The sequence below is a fragment of the Podospora pseudoanserina genome, chromosome 5 (assembly GCF_035222485.1).
Source record: "Podospora pseudoanserina strain CBS 124.78 chromosome 5, whole genome shotgun sequence".
Classification (NCBI taxonomy): Eukaryota; Fungi; Ascomycota; class Sordariomycetes; order Sordariales; family Podosporaceae; genus Podospora; species Podospora pseudoanserina.
This window is the reverse complement of record NC_085924.1, coordinates 4,118,997-4,142,183: the sequence shown is the minus strand read 5'-3', so window position 1 is coordinate 4,142,183 and position 23,187 is coordinate 4,118,997. Positions and strand designations below refer to the sequence as shown.

Genomic DNA, 23,187 nt, shown 5'->3' with positions numbered 1-23,187 from the left:
TGATAAGCCTAGCGAGAAATGATAGGCATTTGACAGACCAGCCCGCATTTCAGCTCGGGCCAGGGTTGGGAAAAAGATCAACTACCGAACATCACTGACTTGGCCAGAACAAGGGGTCTAAGAGGTGCCTTTTGTCAGTAGCTAATACAGTTGTCGTTTGGGCTTTCTTGTCATTCCCACCTTCTTGCCATGGACAATGTAGGAATCAGGCCACATCTCGGGCAGACATGGCGAGAGTCCGGTGGTTTAATTTTTAGTGTGGATTGAGGCTCTGGTCTCGTTGAAGGTGTTTTCTATGGCAGGTCATTTCCGCATTGAGGAATTTGTATCGGGATGGGAGCAGTGGGGTCCTACAGGAGGGAGATTTGCTCAATATTCCAATGAGGGTGTGAAGGAGATGGTTCACCCGAGATACGAAGGCTCAAAAATCAGGAAATTGAAGAGGTGGGGAAACATGATTGTGACAGGTCTCGCTGCTGCAGTCCGCCGGAAAGGACGACCAGGCTCGAGCTGTCGGTCATGATTGACCACAGAAGACGGCTACATTGGCCCTGCTATTCTAAACCGTCAGTTGCCGTAGGTGGATGGTGTCTAAACAGAATGGTAATTTCCGTCCCCGGACACCACCTTATGCTGTATTAAAATCCGGTAAAACTTGGTGCACGAGGGGTCTCTCTGCCTTCAGAGGTTAGCGCCACATCGTGCTGTTGCTGCCTCATATTTAAGCACTACTGGCAAGGTTTGTCGAGGTTCCCCCAAGGCCCACGGACACCAGCTTTACCTCAATTTCATCGCTCAATTTTTCCCATATTGCATCACTATTGACCTTCAATTCACATTTCTGACACTTCTCAATTCCGTCCATCCCATCAAACCCCACTCGCCATATCTGTCCATCATGGCCCCTTTTGATCCCAGGAACATTGACCTCCCCAGGCTCGCCCCCAGGGCCAGAGCCAGGCTCGATCGTCTCGGCTTCCGGGAGGCCGGCACTCTAGCAGCCAAGACTCGTCAGGATCAGCTCAAGAAAGAAATTGCAAAGTTACGAGCGGAGGAAGATACTCTCAAACAAAAACTGGAAAAGATGCGTGACAAGTACCTCTCGCGGACCGAGATCGAGGAGACAGAACGCAACTTTCTACATATCAACTACAAGGTCAAAGGGATGAGTGAAAGGACTCGGGCTCTCTGCAACCAAGTCGGCGAGCAGATCGACTCCACCAAGCGAGCCCTGGTCGACGCCCTCGCTCCTAGAGCGATTGCCGACGGTGGCAGTGGACGATCGACCAAGGATTTGAAGAAGAGCACCAATAAACTCCAAAAGTATCAGCGCGAACTCAGGCTTACCACTCTCAAGTCATCTCTTCTTGCTGACGATATCAAGGACCGCGAAGAGAAGATGGCTGCAGTGCGAAGAGACCAAAAGGAACTGGAAAAGTCTCAGTCGGTGGTTCAGTTCGAGGAGGAATCTGAGGAATCAAGTAGCCCCGAAGAGTCCGAAACTCAGTCCGAGACGGAATCGGAATCTGAGCTCGACCCTGAACCTCAAGAACCTACTACTGAGCTCAAAGACGACAACCGGGAGATCAATGGCAGTGTTCCGACCAACATTGTCGAACATGTGACGGCCGAGATTGTTCCCAACGAGGAACAAGAGACACTTGAGGATAGCGACGTGAAACAAGACCACGTTGACACCGAGCCGCAGCCCCACCCGGACGCGGACCCGGTCGATCATGCGGACTCAGACGGTTTGGAAGAGGATACGGTGAGGACTTTGCACAGTGACAACAGTCTTGGTACCGAGAAGGATGATTTCCAAAGTTTGAAGGAGGAAGAGATCTCCCCAAAGGACCATGCTCTGGATGAAACCATCTCAATCGAGAAGGATATGAGCGCAACGCGAGATGTAACCGAGGGTGACGAGAAAAAGGAGACTGCCGGAGACAAGCATGTGCGAGTGGTCATTGTCGAACAGGGTATTCCCCTAGTTGAAATCTCAGAGGGAGGCGACAAACTGGGAATGATTCAGGAGGCAGTGAAGCTAGACAAAGACGGCAAGGAACATGGCAAGTCAAGATCGAGAAGAAAGTTGGCCAGGAAAGCAAAAGAAGAGCGTAAACGACAAAAACAGATCGCCAAGAAAAAGGCGGATTTGGAAAGACTCGAGAGCGAGTGCGCTAAACTCAAGGTAGAAAGGGACGTCCTGGAATCGAAAGTGTTATATCTCAAACAATATGTAGTAAAGCTTGAGCAAAAAACTACCCTGCTTGCACAGACGGAAAAAGAGCAGGGCAGAGAAGACGCCGAGAACGAATACGACAAGCAATGGCGGCTGAAGAGGAAGGAGGAGCAGAAGCAGGAGATTCGAGATCTTGAACGGCAAAAGGAGCGAGAGAGCGCACTAGAACTGGCCCGCAAGAAGTCAACAAAGGCAGGCCACCGGGCAAGTCGGCCAAGTTGGGCTTGGCAGATAAGACTACCTTACCATTTTGGATCGACAACGGATTCAGACGACGATGAACCCGAGTTCAGTGAAGACAGTCACATGCAGTCTCTCAGAAAGGTGATTGACGGGGTGAAATCTCTGGAGGAAAAGATCCGAGAAGTGCGAAAGTTTAGCGAGGAGGTCGACAGCAAGGCGGACTTGCGAGTGGTGCTCGAGAGAGAACTGGATCTGGAAAGTTGGTGGCTCGAGGAGGTCGACACACAGACCACAGCATCGGCCACGACCGAGGGCAAGAGTCTCGCGGCTCGCCAGCAAAGGGATCATTTCTCGAATTCACTCACAGAAGAGGACCTTAAATTCTACAAGGAACTCGGGCCAAACGAGATCAGGCTTTTGGTGGTCTGGCCCGCCCCCGCCGACCACTATCCTCTTCTGTGCTCGTTAGACACATCCAAGTGGGAAAAAGGAAGGTCGGTACCCGAGTACGCCGCGTTGTCATACAACTGGGGCGACGATGCCTGCAATGGGAGGCTATACCTCGTCCTCGAAGATGGGCCAAGCAGCAGCACGGAACCAAGTACTTGGGGATCGACCGCACGATGTGCCCTGCGCATCCCAATCCGCAACAACTTGTTTCGAGCTTTGCTTCGACTGCGACGGGACGATAAGCCCGTGCACCTCTGGGTTGATGTTGTGTGCATCAACCAAGCGAACTTGGTCGAGAAAACCGAGCAACTGGAGCAACTCATCAAGATCTACCAAAACGCCAAGAACGTCTGCATCTGGTTGGGAGAGAGCGACAACCTGGGCCGGAGTGACGAGGCCATGGACTTTATCACCTCCATCATGGACTTTGCTGTGCTGGACAGATACGCCAAAGACTCAAAGCAGGCTGGCAAGTGGCACTGCCTCGCCGAGTTGATGAGAGATCGATGGTTCTCTCGGCGGTGGGTTGTACAGGAGGTCTCGTTGGCACGCGCGGCTACCGTCCATTGTGGGGGAAAGATGGTGCAATGGCTTGACTTTGCCGACGCAGTCTCTCTGCTGGCCTCGAATCAGGAAACTATCGCAAACCTGTTTGACTACAAGGAATGGAGGGACGGCCCGAAGACGCTGGGAAATGTCCAGTCATTTGGCGCTTACATCCTACTGGAAGCCACCAGTAAGTTGTTCTTGCGGACAGCAGAAGGCGACAACATCATGCGGCCTGTCAAAAAGCTCGAAGCTCTGGTCACGTCTCTCAAGACATTCGATGCCACCGACAAGAAGGATCTCATCTATAGTCTGGTGTCTATCGCTTCCGACACCCCGCAGTCGGCCAACATTTACAAACTTACGGGAAAGACTGCGGACCTCAAGGTCGACTATAGGAAGGACTCGGTGGAAGTCTACAAAGACTTCACTCGATTCTGCATCGAATCATCGCAGTCCCTCGACATCTTGTGCCGGCCTTGGGCAATGAAGATAGACCCACCAAAGTTCCCCCTCCCGGCGCCTCCCGCCCCAAAGCTGCCGTCGTGGATTCCTCTGTTGTCAGACTCCGAGTTCGGAACCCCCGATGAGGTGTACAGCGGGCGCAAGAACGGCGAAAATCTGGTCGGGCCCGTCGACCGCCCCCACTACAAGGCCCACGGCGAGGCTAGCAAGTACGACAAGAATGAGCTCAAGGACATCCTGGAAACCAAGCCCCTGTCAAGCCAGAACCTCCTCCCTCTCCGGGGCTTCACTCTGGCGAGGATCACCACCATCTCGCCAAGGAACACGGGAGGTGTCATCCTCCGCGAGTCGCTGATGATGGGCGGCTGGAACCGCACCGAGCAGGACGCATCCGGGATCGTGCCGGACAAGATCTGGCGCACCCTGGTGGCCGACCGGGACCCCGACGGCCAGATCCCGCCGACGTGGTACCAGCGCGCCTGCCTCCGGTGCCTCGAGATCGCCGACACCTTCAACAACGGGGACCTCAACGTCGGCGAGCTGCTGCAGGACAACTCGGAGCTCATCCGCAAGTACCTCACACGCGTCAAGAACGTCACCTGGAACCGGCGCTTCTTCCAGGCCACCACGGAGAGGGATCGGTCCGCTACCACCGGCAGATCCTCACACTTTGCTCACAATACCAAGACTACGGATGGTGGTGGCACAGAGATGACGCATCACGAACACCAGCTGAAATCTCCCATCGAACATGCTCGCCTTCCGGCCTTTCAGCGAGAGAACGACGGCACCGACAACGACTGCGACAGACCGCGCCACGAGCGCAGGTATAGCACCAACGGCGGCGCCAACGGTTTCCTCCCCGAAAACGGCAACCATTCAGGAAGCAACGGCGGCGGCGGTAGTAAGAAACCATCCCCTCTGTTCGGCTTGGGCCCACCCACCATGGAGGCGGGCGACTACATCTGCATCCTGAAGGGTTGCTCGGTGCCCGTCATCTTGCGGCAGATTCCTCCTGCTGGTACCAACAGTTCAGAGACATCACTACCGGACCAGGACACGCACATGATGTTCATTGGGGAGGCGTACGTGCACGGCAAGATGGAAGGGGAGGCGGTGGAGGACCAGAAGATGGGGCAGGCGCTGGGGCAGAAGTGGGAGATCTTTTATGTTGAGTAGTAAGGTTGGGTGACATGAGAGTTGAGAAGTTGATTGATTAATGGTTGATGTAAGCAGAAGTTGGGAAAAAAAGGGGTATAGGTATGAGGTGATAATAATTCTTTGCTGTTGTGGTTGTTGTTGTTGTTATTGTTGTTGTCAATTATTGTAATTGCACTGTTGTTGGTCTGTCGTTATTTCACGATTTTTGTCTCGATATTTTTTTTGCCTCCTTCTTATTTACCCTCGTGGTTTTTTCACGGTTATATTGGAAACCTCTTCCCTTTATTTCGCATAGTTTCTCTTGCTTCTTCTCCGTCTGCTTCTTCACCCTAGGATGGTACTTGGTATATGTGCAAGTGTCTCTTAACTGATAAGTGGTTCCGTAATTTCTTGTTCCTTGCTCGTTTTTGGCGAGTTCTCTTCTATTCGTGTGTCCTATTCCGATTAAAGTATAACGGTAACGTCTTGGGGTGGAATCAATTAAGCCACGCGTGGGATATTAAAATCTTCTTGAAACAAGGGCGAGGAGAAGTCCGGGGATCTAATAATATGATGTTGTAGTAGCGGCAAATAATTGATCGATTAGGTAGTTTTGATCGAGAAATTTCAATGTTTGAGTATATGATGTATGTGTTAAAAAGAGAGACGTACTTTGCAAAATATTCTAGGCCACTTTGTTATAAAGGGGGCGCCTCGAGTAGCAAATATAATCGATTTGGTGGTGCTAGATTATGTGGTCACCACTTCGGGTTATTTTGTAGCCGGTGATCTGGATGTAGCTGACATCGGGGCTCGGCATGAGAAGAAGGAGGGAAAAGGGAGAAGGAAGAAGAAGACTGAGAAGGGGAAAGGTAGCAAGAAGAGGCGGGGAAGAATTGTAGAAACATCCTCCTCAGAAGATGATGATGATGGTGACTCTGGGGAAGAATCCGAGGATAGTAACACTCATTGATGAAACTGAGTAAGAAGTCGAGGACAGAAATACAAAAAGACATGGCTGCGTCCGAAGAACGGAGACCGAGTGTTTTTTAACCATTAAAACCCATAAACTTTTATGAGCCTTGCAAGTCCTTTTGGGAAAAAAACAGAAGAAAAAAAGTCGCACTCGGCATTCAGCGCCCCCCGGTTATTAGTGAGTGCGCGCGTAGATTAGTAAAGCCGAAGGGCGAGCTATACGAGGCCGTACTACACATCTGCAATAAAATCTAGCAGCGTATTTCACTTCTAACCTAGGTAAATACGTGTTCAACTAGACGTTGTCTCGTTGACAATATTCGGAGGTTTCAACAGCGTAGCAGCACAATAGCACAACCCTATGGCCGCTATTACCGTTTCGTTTCCTCCGGGTGGCCCGGGACACCGAAATGGCTGTAACCCTGAGGTACTACATATGCAGACTTTGTCATCGTCTATAACATGACTTCTCTAATGACAAAGAATCCTTGTGGGGGTCGGGGCCGCGCCGTCCAGCTCCGACCGACCGAAAGGACGGACGAAAACATCGCCGTATGTGCAAGATTGAAGGTTCCTTCCGGCAGTTGAGAATAATCACAAAACGGGCCTGCCGCTTTTTTCCGCTATAATGGAAAGATGTTTAAGCGAGGTGATCAGTCGAATCAATGTTAAAAGAAAAAGGGGAACACAAGGGGGGAACCAGACGACCGTCGCAGACTGGCAGCCAGCATTGACTATGTGTGGCCATGGTGGTAGGTCTCCAAATGGCATATAAGAGGGAGGAGGGTTTCTCCCTTCCTCATACCTAAGAACACCGAACACCGCAAAGGGATCGACGACAGCTATTACAACTAATCGCGAAGGATAACCACCATCGAGAAAAATAGCCGTCAGCAGTAAACCAGAGCACCAACTCCTCAAGGTGACCATCATCGGCGCCGGGGCGTGTGGACTCTTCCTCGCCTACGGACTCCAAAAGGTTGTGTTTCTGTTGCGACGACTCGTTATCTTGCTCTCGGAAAACCTCGACTCAACTAACACTGCCACAGCTCGGATTCCCCGTCACGATCCTCGAAAAGGAGCTCTACCTGGACCAGCGCTCTCGAGAATGGACCATGATCGTCCACTGGGCCCTGTCGTCCGCCCTCCGCGAGATGCTCCCTCCTTCAGTCCTGTCCGAGATGCGCACCGCCCACACCGACCCCTTCTACGAGTACGATGCCGACCGCAAAGAGGCCATCCCCTTCTACAACGGGTACACGGGGGTGTATGTTTTCGAGGCGTCCCACGTGTTCCGCTGGGTGTCGAGGACGCGGCTGCGAAAGGTTTTGAGCATAGGGCTGGACATCGGATAGGGGTGCGAGGTGACTTCCATTGTCACGTCCTCCGAGGGAGGTGATAGTATCATGGTCGGGTACAAGGATCGAGATGGTCACAGTTTGCAAGTAAAGACAGACATCGTCGTGGGTGCGGACGGTTCTTCGTTGTTTGTCCGGCGCTGGCTGCTGGGCGACGAGGCCTATCTATTATTCTCAGATGGAATGCAACGTGCATGATAAGCGAGTTAGCCAGACAAGCGAGTTAGCCACTTTCCACTACCTCACTATAACTACCCTCAATTGCGCAACCACAATACTAAGAAATAACAATAACTGAATCAGAAACAGATAAATCAGATGATTCTGCAGCCTTCTTATACGTGCGTGCATTATGGCCTGGCTTGCCGCACACACCACAGCACCGAATCTTCGTACAAAACCCCCCTGCACTACCACTATTCTGTTGGTTTTCCTGGATTACTTGCTCGCCTACAGCCTTCTGATCTAGTAGATCCTGTGCCTCTTATACAGTAAGTGACCCTCTAAGCCTCACACGTGTTTTTTTGCTCTCTATCTCTTACTAAGCTCCTCAGAGGTGGTATTGCCCAGCCAAGATAATGAATAGTGGGATAGCCTAACTTAGAGCATTTATTCTTTAAATAACTGTAGCCCACTTACGATTGCTAGGCTGAGCCTATTCGGCCTTGCCACACCTTAACGGACTCGAGAGCTGAAACCATCTTTATCGGATCATATGTATGCACATGATATTCTCGAAAATCTGAAGCGATCATGTGCCACATGGAGGCAAGAGGCGGGTGAACTGAATCACCTGGTCCCAGTTGAACCCTCACCATTCGTGTTCCCAACGAGAGGTGGTAGATTGGCCGGCCCGCCCGAAGACATATCGCTTCGATGTATCCAAAACCTAATCTACCCGGAAGGTAATTCCACAAAACCACCAGGCATCAAAGTTGCAAGAATATACTTAGCTTTGCACTCTGCACCAAATTCTTTTATCATATCAGAGCATATCGAAGGGGAATCCCTTGAGTTTGCTCTGTCATCCTACTCCGTTCGCCAACTGTTCAAATTCATGACTATTTTTCTCTGGCCCCCTCCTCTCAACAACACATCCACTCTAGGTGCTGTTCGAAGAGAAAACGAGCAGGAAAAGGCCTGGCGACAGGCGGAGAAGGTGTTGTGTCAGATGCTGGCCCGTTTTGATTATCTGACAGAGATGGCAGAGAGGTTCCGGAAATCTTCCCCAAGATACGAACATATCACATGCCTAAGGCTGAGTACCTAGGTACTTGGCTGTCTACATACGTGCACACAAGAGAAGTTTGGGACAGAAGCACCAATACTGCCATTTGCAATAGTCGCACCGGCCTAGTTTTGCGGACGGGAAATTTTTTGGCTTCCACAGAATATCACCTCGCCAATTCATAGTTTCCTCTGACGGGACACTAATCATGATTCCGCCCACCGGCCGCAGAGTCTCAGAGCTTGACTCCCGGCCAACCCACACAACACACCAAAGCCTCACAGAAGCAGGGAAGAGCTTACACTGTCCCGAGTTGGCGGTCGAACTAAGCAGATCGTTATGGAGGTTTTGAGTGGAGAAAGCCCCTTGCGATGACATACCTTACCTACTTACCTACTGATGTGTGATGCATGTGGCTGCTCACGTTGACAATCTAGGCGGATGAAAGCAATGTCTTGCCCAGCCGTTTCGAAAGGCTGTCAATAGTGCTGAATAGGTTGATTGATGTACACCGAAGAGTGCTGTTGTAAATGTCACAGTTTCGAATGTGTGATGGATAGTGATCATATCTTTGAATGCTCAATACCTACCTGGTTCCAAGTGCTGCGCCTTTTACCCCTTCGGAAAGTTGGTAGGCACAGTTTGCGAATGCTCCCATCAAACCCTCGCCAACTACATGTACGCCGCATTCAATCGGATCGAGCCGACAAAAGAATAACCGTTGGCACCTTTTTTTAGCCCTCGGCAATCTTCAACAGCTGCGCCTCCCCCAAACACAACATGGCTCGCAACATGCAATCGGATGTCAAGCGTCTCACCCATCAAAACGCCGCACTTGTAACCGCCCGATGATACTTCTTTGCCTCATCCCACAGCACCGTCAAAATAAACTTTTCCCGGCACGACAAATGTTGGCGATATGTATAAACCGCCATCCCCACCTCTCCTGCCGCAACGGCCGAAAGAATCCCCTTCCAGAACACCAACCCCGACAAGCATCGCCCGAGTCAATCTCGCCTCCGCCAGAACAACGAGGTTGACGGTTTGACGCCGAAAAGTGGGCAAGTCTCAGTTCTTGACACAAGAAACTCCGGCATCAACCGGACCCCCGGCGGGCGCAGGACTCAGGACCCTACTCAGGGCCCCCAGTTTTCCCCAGTTTTCCATAAAGCTTAAACCGACCCTTTCTCCTCGTTTCCTCATTTCCACATACCGAGCTGAAGCAAGAAATAGAAAAGAAGGGAACTGGACAGGGCGAAAAGACCCAAAAGATGGCGGCGGTAAGGAGATCCGGAAGTGGGACCAGCACCACCAGCATGCGACCGCCGAGCCTACCCTCCATCCCCGATCTCGATTACCTCGATGACATATCCGGGCTACAATTCGACGGTCAAGACGGAGAAAAAGAAGTCGTATTCCTCGGGGCACCAGCCGACTACCTCTCCCTTGATGAAAGGATAGCCGTGGCGGCAACACGAGCGCGGGCAAGAACGGTGGTAACAGTCGCTCCTTTCCCACCAGCACGATACGCCTCCCCACCGCCAACCTCCTCGTCAAGATCATCATCAACATGGTTCGAAAAAGAAGCAACCACCACCACCCCCACCATCCCCTACCCCGTCCAACGAAGCAAATCCCAATCAACCATACTCCAAACCCGCTCCCCACCATTCAGAGTCAACACCCCTGATCTCTCCTTTCAAAACCGACCAAAAAGTGTTTCCTGCCTCGGGGACCTCCTCTATCAATCCAAAGCCCTGTAAATTCTCTCCCATCCCCCCACCGTTTGACAGGCACCTCACTAACCACACCGCGGGGGAAAAAGCCACGCCTCTCCCGGCCCCTCCACTTCCAGCAGTACTTCAAACTCTTCCACCCTCGAATCCTGGACAATAACCTACCACGCCCCCATCGAGCGCCTAACCACCCGCTACTGCCTCCTCGGCCTCCCCTTCCCCCTCTGCCGACGCACCGAAATCGAAGAAGGCCGCATCCTGTCCATCACCCCAAACATCCACTTCACCGAAACCGAACTGTTGTCTGAAATCGCCTCCGACAAAACCCACTTCACCGCCCGCACCGGAAAACCCCCCTCCATGCATGCCGGCGATCTCGACCGTCGGCTCCGGTGCCTTGACTGGAAAGTCCAGGACGAAATCTATGATTTGCTCAACGACAGGACGACAAGCAGTAGTAACGCGTTCAAGAGAAGGGAATGGAAGGTTGTTGTCATGGTGGCAGTGGAAGCAGGGGAGATCATGACTGAACGGGGGGCTGATGAGGAGACCAGGTCGTCTAAAACAAGGGGTGCGGGGGGTAAAAGGAGGAGGTTGCTTGATGGGACCGGTGCCAGAGGGTTGTGGTTGAGGAATGTGCTGAGGAAGGAGAAAAAGATGGCCAAGGCGGCGGTGACGGAGTATAGGTTGATATTGAGGGGGAGGGAGGTCAAGGCGAGTGAGCAGGGGTGGGGGTATTACAACCGGTATACCAGGCCTTCGAGGGGGGCACTGTGCGATAATGAAAAGGAGAAGAACAAGGAAACTGGGGTGAAGAGGCGGTGGTCGACTATGTCGAGTATTTCGACCATGACGACGAGGACGGGGAAGAGTGAGCGGTATGTGGACTTTTGAGATGAGATAGTTATGGTTATCATGGTAGATATGACACGAGGGTATCATGGATGGAATGAGGGTATCATGGTCGAAATGAGCATTATCATGGGTCTGATGGCAGTATATACGATGTGTCGCATGACTGGATGTTGGGGTTGGGCTGTTGTAAATATCATGTTGAACTTTCGGCGTGAAGCTCCCGGAGTTGGATCAATGCATTCTCCCATCTTTCTTTGCGACCCTCATCTGTATCGTTCCACCATTCTGGCTTGCCGCGTTCTCCAAGGCCGAGCTTGGCCAGTCCGGTTGTTTTGCGCGATAACGGCAGCTTTTGCATGTCATTTTTATTCTGTCGGCGTGCACCGGATCTCCCTTTGGCGAGAAAATGCTTTAGTTCAGCCAGGGCGTTATCGGGAACCAGGGGATCTGTCGCGCGCCATTTGCGACCGTTGACGATCATGTAATGGCCGTCGTCGGTTTTGGGTGGGAATGACTTTGACGGTTGGTTGGCTTTCTTTGGTGGGTTAGACAGGCTCTCTGTCAGTTTCTTACTGGCGGATCTCGTGGTTCTCATGTCAGACGTTATCAAAGTGAGAATTGCAAAGGTTTGCCATGTTTGGAACACAGTCTTCGATAGTTGGCAAAGAGCAAGTAAAAACAGCCTCAGCACAGGCCACCTACTACCTCAAAGGCAAATGTCGTCATCACTTTTTCGTCTATACCAAGGCCACTATTCCAGATATCAACATTCCGACAGCAGCTCGCCATATATGACGGCCTCGAGCTCCTTGAAAAGCCTGCCTGGAACTGGGTCACCAAACGGCAAGACACTGACAAACAGTGTTGCGGTGATTCCGGTAGTCGGGTCCATAATCTTGAGAGTCATCAACGTCAGCCAGCTGCAATGAATGAGGGGGAAAACAAAAGAGAGACTCACCCAATGCGGGTTGACCACCCCAGACCACATCATGCTTCCATTCTTTCTTCCCGTTGCCAGATCCACCAAATTAATGCCGCCACCCAACCCCCAGCTTATCTCGCTGGCAGTCAGCTCATCAAATTCCGGTGCGAAACCTGTCCCGATCAAAATATTTGCCTCGTCCTCCTTCTGTTTGTCGTTTAACTGAGGCCGGAAAAGCTCGTCAACAGTTTCTTTCTTCAGCAGATTACCCTTGCCCTTTGTGTCCTGCAGCAAAGCTTGCAAGAACTTGATGTAATCAGCAGCTGTTGTAAACAGTCCAGAGCCACCACTTTCAACAGGCGGTTCAAGCGGTGTGATGAGTGGTCCTTCGGTTAGTGTACCATCCGCAGCTCGATAAGAAACTTCCACGTATCGGTCCTTGACCTTTTCCCAGATCTCCGGTCTCAACGGATGAAATGTGGTCTCGTTCATTCCCAGTGGATCGAGAACGTGTTCCTGCATGTATTCGCCAAGTGTTGTTCCTGTGAGCTCTTCAAGAGCAAATCCCGCCCAGTCGATTGCAGTGCCGTAGTACCAACCCGTTCCTGGTTCGAATTTGAGAGGCGTGTCCCAGCCTTCCCGCGTCGAGGTGGTTGCATTGACTGTTCTCCCAATGTACTGGGACCATCGCAACAGATCTGGGTCACCAACATCGTACCCTTGGCCTATGGTGTGCGTCAAGAGATGTCTCAGCGTAATGGGCACTGTGTTTTCCACCAAGATGGGGGCACCACCATTTTCTTCGTCGAAACCCTTCAGAATCTGTGCCGAAGCCAGCTCAGGGACCAGCGGGCGGATATCGTCTTCCAGTCTGATGAGACCTCGCTCGACGATTTGAAGGACACAGATGATGGTGATGATTTTGGTCATAGACGCGACAAAGCTGAAAGAGTCGGTCGAAAATGCAGGAGCATCAGGGGCCATTTTAATGCGGCCTGCTGAGCCAAAGTAAATCACCTCTGGGAAAAACAATGTCAGTTTTAATGGCTACCTACCTTCTCAAGTGAACGGGAGGGGTAAGTACTGTACCATCTTCATTCGCGACAACCAGTGATGCCCCCAAGACCTTGTTCGCCGTGTTGTTGCCTTGGGCAACATGCTTTTCAAGAATGGAGTCGAGCCTGGATGTCATGGTTTTATTTTGTGCAAGGTGGATAGGTCAGGACTGAGGAAGCCTAATGGTTTGTGAAATCTCGGTGTTTAAGTATGATGGATGTCACAACTTTTGACTCCGACGCTCCCCCGCACAAGATCGCCAACAGCAGCACTTGTGTCCATGTACCACCCAACAGCGCTGACATGCTTACGTTACACTTCTAGTGCGAGCCAACCAACAAGAATGATTGAGGATCTGGCACGATGCCTTATATAATGCCAAACTACTCGGAGACGAGACTCAAGCACACCAACATCCATTTCCGTTTCCAGAACTGAGCTCCTGGCGCTCTAAGCTGAGTTGGTGCTGAGCTTGGGCTGAGGGGGCCTGAGTTGAGGCCGGGGTGGGCTGAGCTGGAGCTGAGGTTAAGCTGAGGTATCTGCACAAGCCAACTTTTGGGATCACATGCCCCTGCAAGGTCCCAGATCTGGGACAACGTCCTGTTTTTGGGCCCGGCTCGATTTGCCCGCATTAAGGATTCAGTCTCCTTGAATCTAAGTCCGCGAGACTCGATACACCTGATTCTAATTCCTGTTGGACTTGGTCTCAGCCTCCAAGGCCTCCAATGCCTCCAATGGCTTCTCCCCCCAAGTGGTCAGCCAGTCAGGGCCATATCACATGAATGGGACCGTAGGTTTCAGCCAGCCTCTAAGCGTCCCATTCGACACTTGTCGTCATGCGGCAAATGCTCCTCGCCTACCCTATGACACTACTATCGAGGAGGTTTCACCTCCTCCATATGTCTTCTCCTCCCGCCTTCCTATTGCCTGACTCCCAAATAGGAACAAGAGGAGGTTCTAGGGCTTGAGATGGAGCCTGGGAATATGAACGAGAGTGACCTCCTTAGGCTACAGAGCCCGACTTGGTAAGCTAAGGCAGAGAGATCGCCGGTAAACTGACTGCTAGTGGCTTAGTCTCAGAGACAGTCACAGTGATGGAGGAATCGCATGATATTTTTCCTCCGATAGGAAGGTTACAGCGGCCACAGCCGCATCACAGGCATTCTAAACTGCGGAGATTGACCGGAAGGAAGGATACCGACTCGACTATTCCTTTAGGAGCAAGCTTTATGTCAATGGTTTTAAGGCGATCACGGAGAGGGGCCCCCTGACTACTAGGAGCATTCCTTCTGGGTCCTGAGTCTTGCTAGGTTGGGGGCATTCTGTTGGTCACCCCTTGTTGCTGATTTCATGCAAGTATTCCCCTGACTAGCCGAGTAACTGAGCCCACCAAAAGCATCGCCACGCGTCTCTGTCGGTTCTCATTCCTCTTTCGCCTGCCTTGTCAGGCTCCCCTCTCGGCCGATGCCTTCAGCCCCTTGGAGCGAGGGTGAACATGCTCCATTAGTCCAACGTCCCACACCTTGGTGACTGAGGTCGGGGCCTGGCAAGGTCACTCCACCCTTAATAGCAATATGCCGATGGATCCCTGGAAACCTGTACACAATGATAGGCTTAGTTCGGCTTTTCTGAGAACTCCGCCTTGCTAGTGACCAGGACTTGATCCTTTGCAAGGCACAAGATGAGACAACGAGGATCAGGAGGATCATGTTTGTCACCGAAGCTGCACTGGTGTGATTCGGCAGTTCAATGATTCGTACAACTCCTCAAGTAAACGTCAAAAAGCCTCAAGAGCCTTGCGAGAATATGCCGAGTCCCGACACCAGAGAACAAGAGAATGAATTTATATATAGCCTCGTCCACTCGAGAGGAACAACTAGACTTCTGCATCCTCGTCAGTGCCTCTCCTCCTTCCTCCTTTTCGACAGCGCTCGCTGTCTCTGGGCCTACACCTTCCCGAGCCGTGGAATCAACTCTATTCACTATTCACTATTCACCCCACCCTCTCATATTCTCCTTTGGTTTCTTCCTATATATGCCATCATGGCATTGACTGACTCTGTCTTGGAGACACAAGATGTAAATCCACCCCGGATAGTGTCAGATCTTCAACCATCTGACGTGACAGGGACAGGCTAAAGTTATCCACTGGTGGCCCTTTCCTCTTTCGACCATCGCCTTCTTGTCGCCTCGCGGTGATGGGGGTCAGCTTCTGGTCCGCCCTGCCTTCCCCCCCTCTGTCAGACATGACCATTGTCACAAGCTATCCTGATAGAAAATTGGGGTCAAAGCGAAGCTAAATAATGTATCTCTTAAATCTATTCTATACCGATAGGACTGCTCTGCTCGAGCCTAGCTGACAGGCTCCCTACACACGACTCTCGATCAGTTTTCCGCCCCCGTTCCTTTCCCCACATGGAAACTTTTAGGCCACCCATTTCATCTGTAACATATGCAGCAGCCACGAGCACTGGCAGCGGGAAGCTCTTGTTCTGTTGGGCTCTGTCAGTAGCAATCCACCTGCCACTAAGCCATATTCTCACCTTTTCCTCGTCCGACAGCGGCAAAGCCTTCTCAGTAGACTTGAACTCATACTTCTCACCTCTCCGAAGTATGCATATATATACCTCAGCATCGTAAGGCTGATGAATATTAAGGCCGTTCTTCTTGAAACTGCTTCATTTCTTCTTGGAGTTCTCATTGCCTCGGTCTCTTTCAGCCCCTTGAGTGTGCTTACTAATTGCCATTGTGAAAGTTCGACGAGGCAAGGACTGTAACATGGTCAGGGGGCGAAGTGTAAATAACTATTTCCTCTCATCGTCGCCAATTTTAGTAGATGCCATGTTGGTGTTGTTAGTTTGTAGTTTTGTGTATCCAGGGACCTGTTTTGGTCCCACCTTGAGCTGCACTTGGCCAGCAAAGTAGACTAGGATAGTAAGTTATTGGTACTGTCCCAGAGGCTGCTTTTCTGCTCGAGCGGCTTAGTCTGGGGTATTTCTTTATATAGATAAGAGTAAATTTATCGCAACCACACAGGAATCTTTAGGCCACATGTCTGACTCTGAATCCGGCTACAACACAATAGGCCCCTGTTTTGAGACCTTACAATGCGTTAGCCCAGCTTATGAGATAGCACATCATGGCCTGGACTAGCCTTTTGGATGACATGTAATGTCACAGCACGAGAGTTAATAAATGTGAGGATCTGGGGTCAAAAAGGATCAATTGCTCCTAGTGGTTGCGTTCTTAGATACAAGATGTAGCGCAAAGAAGTCAAAGAAGGTCTGTCCCTGGCTCAGGGGAAGTATTAAGAACCACATACTACCGCACGTAGTAACCTAAGGCATGTTGCGGTCTAAAGTAAAGAGGGATGAGAAGAAGGATTCAAGAGCCGAGCGATGATTCCTACCTTTTGTTAGACGTACTGGTCATATTTTTCGTAGCGAACCTTCGACGCCTTTTATGCTTCGGCATGCCCATTTCTTTTGCTAGAGGTCCCTTAATGAACTGGCAACGAAGTTAGTATCGTCAGATATCCTGTGGAATGCCAATGTTGAGATACTTGCCTCTGTCACGGACTGGGGCCGATGGGGAACTGAGCGGGGCTGATGAATAACTAGCTGAGCAGAAGCTGAGCCAAGGGGCGAAGAGGCCTTAAAAGCGGCGATCTATGGTAGGGCACGTGTTGCTTGGGTTTCGTCTCATAATACCGCGGAATATCACGGTCACGGAATTACACGGTGCTTCGGCCGGATTTCAAATACTTACTATGCCGGGAGTTAGGAAGGTGGGTGGAGCTGGAAAGACAAACGCGCCTGCCTGAATTACCTTTGACAAGTTCAAGATTGGGAAGGGGCGTTGGGGCAGCACCGAAGGCAGGAAGGCACCAGTCACGCTCTTTTGTGCAATGAATCCGAGCTAGCGATTTGGGTCAACACAACATTCCACATCAATTTGTCATGGCACTTGCTTGTCAGCTTTTACTTGGATCTATCCGCATATCCCTACATATGAAGAACAATACGGAACATCCAACCAGATGTGAGCGACTTCGGTATATGGCCAGTAGTAAAGTAGTAATCGAGGTGTCGACTACAAAGCATGCTTGCTGTATTTGCATTTTGCCTACTTAGCTAACCCCATCGCGTAACAAGGAGGGCTCAATTTTGATTCCGTTTACTACTGTACCGTTTCCATCTACCCCGAACCCCAAGTTCCTGGGCATCAGACCACCGCCCCGCCAGTCTGTTCAGTGGGTGGCTGCAGTAGTGCGGGACAAAACAATCCTGGGAAACCAAATGAACTTGTCTACACTATTGGTGTTAGCTTCGCCGACTTGGACCGTGTTGCTTTCGAGGAAGGAAATAAGCCCCGGTGGTTGAACGCGGGCTGAGGAATGTCGTCTTCCGATATTCTCCAATGTCCACTACCGCCGCGTTCTCTCGGACTTCAACCTTTTCACAGGATAGCGACATAAGAAGAAGCCAAAGTGACCAGTCAGAGCTGTCCGATTCGGCCACAAATCGAGCAAACATTGCACCGGAGCCGTGTCCGGGCGCCCGCGGTACCACCATGCTTGCACACCTGTTCATCACAAATTAGCCAACCGGGACGAAACACAATGAAATGGTGATCTTTGACGTTGTGATACAACTGAACGATCATCGGCCCGGTCCTTGGCTAGCTTGCGGTGCGGATACAGCGACCGGAAGCCTATGTTTGAGTCGGCAGTGCTCCTTCGGGAATCGATCATCTATTGTGCCCCCCTGCACATTCGATTCCATTGTCCTCGCCAAGTTCGCCGACCAAAACTGGCTTGCTCAGCTAACAGCCGACAGCCATGAAAAGGGACTCGGCAGGCTGTCGACATTCAGGAACCAAGAAAACAACCGACACTCAAGCAACTGCTTCTAACAAACATGGGATCTCTTTCTATCACGGCGTATTATTGGTTAACGGGATCCTCGTAGGGGTAGCAAACCATACCTCCCGGACGACATACCTGCAATGATTTTGCAATCCGGCCCATGACAAGGAACCACAAAGCTCATCAATCACCCATTCACACCATCCTGCGTCTCAGTTCCGAGAACCCGGTAGCTGGTGAAATGCGGCATCTGCATCTCGTGACTCGGGCTGTTTGTGCCAGCAGCCCTCGATACATCTCCCGTGCTTGTTCCGATCCAACCAAGATCGCAGGCCTCCACTGTCAGCGCTGTCATTGTCGGGAATTCTGAACCGATAATTGGCTGGAAGCACGAAAAATTGGAAGCAGGAAATCTCATGAACGACACCACCAACTTGGCAAGCTGCATGAGATCTGTCACACCGGGTTCCACCCATCGGGTACGAATTGTCAGGTACAGTACATACATTTGACGAACCATTCTCAAAGCCCCTCTCTTCCTGCATCACAGCTTATCGTCGTGGCGTCCAGTTCGCCCCAAGAGCAGCCTGTCCGTGTCTCTCCTGGTCAACAGCGAACGTTAGCAAGCTAGCACAAGAACCTAGGCTCCAGCCACAAAACGCCAAATAAAGGCGAGACACGACCCTATCGCGATGCAAACGCTGGGGCCCAACTCGCCACGTAGCGAAGGCGCCAAGGGTGCCGTAGGGGAACGTTACCGGGCTGGCGGGAGGGAGCGCCCACCTCCCATGCACGACGACGAAAAGGGCAGTGATATGTCACTGTCAAAACGGAGGGGCATACTTGGGGAAGCGAGAAGACTGGCTCCGTTTGTGGCTTTGTACCTTTGAGATGTCCCCGGGGTACCTCCTTCGCCAACAATCTGACCTGTCTGTCCCTTCTATGATTGATGGGACACTAAGTTGTGGCGGTTCTCTGAGAACAGCTTGTTCTCGAGTGCACATTTGGGCATTATTACAGGAACTTGTGTCTAGATCGCTAGGTTGCTTCGCTTGCTTCGGATACTGAGTACCTAGTTGAGGTTGCTCCCCCGGCAAATCGAAACAGATGGAACCGGAGAGTGTTTCTGGTAATCAACAAGACAGGTGTAGGCCTCAGGGGGGATGGCCATCCTCGAGGGCCATGAGTATGTCTGATGTTAATTTCTGTCCTTGACTGACAACTTGCTGCACGGCGATCCAGGGCGGGAGTCCCTAGGGTCTGGAATGCCGGGGTTGGTGCGTTGCACCGCAAGTTCCAGCTTTCGTTTCAATCTATCCTGTCACCACTCATTCTTCCGCCTCCAGTCCTTCTCAGAAGAAGCAACAAGTTATTATGCGGAGATTGAATTCCTGGAAGCTGCACTCAAACACAAGGAATCAAGGCCGAGTCCACAGTCATATCTCACATGATTATATGCTGTACCTGGTAATTCCCTTGTGACAACGAATAGATTACCCACTTCAGCTTCAAACTCAAGAGCTGAGTTGGCAGTTGAAGCTGATGGACCCGACAGATGGTAACGACCGACAACATGCAGAAGGTCCATTTGTCAGTTATGCTTTTGCCATGGTTTTTTTGATATGGTCGGCATACCCTTTAGAGGTGGTATGACATGTCTGAGAGAGATTGAAGGAGGGGCTATGGGTGGGGGGTGTGCCTTCTGGACAGTGTATTTATCAATTTCAGCTTTTGGACTGAGATCTAGACCCAGAAACTTGGTTTATGAGCTGGATTGTTGCCACGAGAAGAATTCTGAGACACGGCATACATCCTGACGTATGACCTTTTCCGTTGAGTGCTTGGCGAGCCGTCTGCTCACTGGTACTATAGTCCCTTCTTAATCGATCATCTCAGGTATTATGTCGATAGGCATATCGGAAGAGCAATGAATACTACGGTTGCTTCGCCAATCAGCAGGAAACACAGTGGTTCGTTCAAGTCACATGAGCTTCATCTTATGCAGCCTACTCCGGCTTTTGCTTGACAAGAGCGGCATATGCTGTGCACGCATGCACTGGTTCGGTCGACTGATCGGACGACAACTGTCACACAGACTGACAACCATGACGCTGCGACTCGACTGGCATAGAGGACAGTGCAGCACCGTGGTGGAAACAAGGGGAGAGGCGGAGTATTGCGATGTTTCGTGTAGTTCTGGTGAAACAGGTTACGTCACTACCTATCGTTCATGACTTGGAATCAAGCCAGGGCAGTGCATCATCATAAGACATGAACACGGTACTTACTAGGTACCTTTACTACCTCTCCTCCTCTTAATAAGAAAACATAAGTTAGGTTTCAGGCAGTTACCAGGCTCTCGCAGCTCATGGAAATTAAGGAACACTTGCTCGGTAAATAGAAGACTACATCATTTTCAACAAAGGTCCATTAAACACTCTGCTAGGTATCGAGCACTAAAGTGTATGACTCACTTTGTGTCAACGCGTTCATAGACATAGCGACATCCACTCTAATAATACGAAGCGCTTTACAATCTATCCTATGATCTTCCAATTAGACAACGGGGAAATTCTCCTATACATTCCATCCGGCTTCTAAGAGATAAAAGTCAATGGTAGGTGCAGTTGATGGCCTCTGTCTGAGCAATTATGTCTATAGTCTGAACTCCTTTTCTGTGTCTCCTACATACTCCTCTAGTCTTTCATCTAAAAAATTAAACGTCCCCGATCTCTCATCCCAACTTCAGCCAATATCATCTGAAGTTTACTCATTCAAACTTGCCTGATGACACGAGCACTATATAGCCTAGGTACTTTCAAGTGCCGGCTATAGACAGAGCATCTCCGTGCGAAATAAGCTTCGGGAGCCCAAGTGGTAGATTTCGGTCGTGCGACAGCTTCAGGCCCATCTCTTATGTTGAGAGCATATTCGCTGTGGCTTCTGGTCAGTTAACGGACCCCTAAGAGCGTGGTCTCAACAGCCCTTCATCAACCGCCAGATGCCTGCCGGCGGCAAGTGAAAGACAGTAGGTACTTCATCTTGCCTCAGTCATGGTTTTAGTAAGTACCTACAGATACTTGGGTGTCCAACGTTGAAGCCCATCTCCAACTAGATGTTGGTATCTCGCTGTATTTTCCAGACCAAATTACCACCCGCGCAACAATTCCTCACCGCCCCATCTTAAGATATTATCGAGGCAAGGGAACGAGATTTAAGGCTTTTGATACCAATAACACCTTCCAGGGCTGATGTACCTCCATCAAAGACGAATAATATTCCCAACTCAACCCACGCATTGCTGCCCGGTCTCACTCACCTCCCTCATACACACCGCCAACTCATCGCAAACTGTCTCAAAACCCAAGTCCATTGGGTATCCCATCCCTCAAACCCCCACGTCCGTACTTGCACGTTCAAAGCCCGCACTCTCCACCACCAACACGTCGGACTTTCCAGCTGGTTCATGCAGCCACACCCACACACACACACACCAATCTCGATCAAACCCCCACATCCCATATCTGATACCTCACACATTGCCCAAACTCCGCTCCCTCATCGTGCATCCATCTCAAACGCGGTCAACTACTCCTCGAGATCAGATGGTCATCTCTTTTCATCCCGCGCCCGCGCTCGCCCCGGTGGGACGCGCCGTTTCGAAATCCCTCAAGACAGACATAATGACAGGATCTGCCATGACGTCAGATCCACCATCCGTCCGTTCATCCCTGACGCCATTTTGAGGCGTTGTGTTGGTGACCTTAGTTTCCCTTGCTTTGAACCTGCACGAGAAAGTTATCCTGAAGCCGCACTCACCGTCGAGGATTCCTAGGAACCAGACCTGTTCGCATCAGTTCACCCATCCCACCGCATTCATCCTGTCCCGTGACACTCCATGCATGTATGCAACCCCCCTACATATACATACCACCACCCATAACAACCTCACTCCCAGCTATCTATCTATCTTATCGATACCCGTTGATCCCCTTGCTCCAGAGCGGAACCCCAAAATTATTCCCCAAAAGGCAATGCGATCCCTCTACAGGCCGAAAGCCAGGGGTACAGCACCCAAACAAATCCCACGACCATCCGTGCAGGTGGGTGATCTGTTAGTTACTAAGCGGGAACTCCACCCCCGGCCCCGACCTACCGGTCCCACAATTGATAGGTAGCCCGGCCTTGATCCGGGGGTTGCTCTAAACTAGGGGTTCGGCAACCTGTGCCGAACCAAGCCTTCCTTCCAGAACACTGAATGAATCCGAACTCTGAGCCCCCCTTTTCTCGGACCAATGGGGAAAAAAGCAATGAGGAGGGAAGCGACTTTCTCCGCGGAGGATTCCCAACTTATTGATATCACAATGTGGGGGCGTCAGAGGGCTCAAGTGCCGTGAGGCTGGTAACGTTGCTGGCGGGAGTGAACCGCACGTATAGGAAGATGTAGATAGGCACGATGGGTGACTGCCAACCGGGCATACAAGACCAAGGTAGAAGGAAATCCTACATGCAGAGAGAGAGCGAGCACGCATGTTTTGGCGGTCACAGGTACTGGCAAACACATGTTCATCACGCTTCCTTGACCACTAGCACTTGCAGATGGCGTGCCATCTCTAGGTATTCGACATGGCGAGCCTGTTAGACAGCGGTGAAGAACAAGACCTCACACCCTGTTCGTCAACGACCCCACGTGGGAACTTTGCCCGAACTAATGCGCGGGGTTGGGATTTCCATCCATCACCCCCACGGAACCCTGGAAGTGACCCAGCAGCAGGTGCCACATGCCTTCATGAAACCGAAACAACGAAAAGAATACCTAAAAGTAATGAGCTAGAACACATATTCCAGCCTCTCTGAGCAGTGTTGCTGTGCCGCTTTGCGCTTGGACTACAATCCTTCGAAACCGCACATGGTTCGATACTCTCCTCACCGGTGGCAAGGTTCGGGCTCGCACAGGAAAAGAACCAACGTGATTTTCGGTATCTCGGGCCAGGCCTTGTTGATGTGATGCGCACTTCTTTTCACGAGAGGTGGGTGGGTTCCGGGTGCCGAAGACGCTGGTCATACCGCCTTTGCTGACGGCGCCGAAGGGTGGTGGGTGGGATGGCCCGCCGCGCGCGCAATGCGGACGGGAATTTCCCCGGTGAGCTAGCCTGGGTCCAAA

General features: G+C 51.2%; 3 protein-coding genes across 3 annotated transcripts; 1 reads left to right on the top strand and 2 right to left on the bottom strand.

Annotated features, from left to right (window-relative positions):
• Nucleotides 1-9,599: 9,599 nt before the first annotated feature.
• On the top strand, nucleotides 9,600-11,403 carry QC764_510130 (uncharacterized protein). The gene is made up of 2 exons (XM_062948268.1): nucleotides 9,600-10,346; nucleotides 10,413-11,403. Exons 1-2 carry the CDS (start codon nucleotides 9,859-9,861, stop codon nucleotides 11,215-11,217), a joined length of 1,293 nt encoding a protein of 430 aa, XP_062799690.1. The 5' UTR covers nucleotides 9,600-9,858; the 3' UTR covers nucleotides 11,218-11,403.
• Nucleotides 11,372-11,773, bottom strand: QC764_510125 (uncharacterized protein; the record flags this gene model as incomplete). Its single annotated transcript, XM_062948267.1, has 1 exon — nucleotides 11,372-11,773. One exon carries the CDS (start codon nucleotides 11,771-11,773, stop codon nucleotides 11,372-11,374), a length of 402 nt encoding a protein of 133 aa, XP_062799689.1.
• A 168-nt stretch (nucleotides 11,774-11,941) lies between these two features.
• Nucleotides 11,942-13,473, bottom strand: QC764_510120 (uncharacterized protein; the record flags this gene model as incomplete). The annotated part of the gene is made up of 3 exons (XM_062948266.1): nucleotides 13,190-13,473; nucleotides 12,137-13,119; nucleotides 11,942-12,073 (listed from the first exon to the last, which is right to left on the bottom strand). The coding sequence occupies exons 1-3, from the start codon at nucleotides 13,290-13,292 to the stop codon at nucleotides 11,942-11,944; spliced, it is 1,218 nt and encodes a 405-aa protein (XP_062799688.1). The 5' UTR covers nucleotides 13,293-13,473.
• Between the last annotated feature and the right edge of the window lie 9,714 nt (nucleotides 13,474-23,187).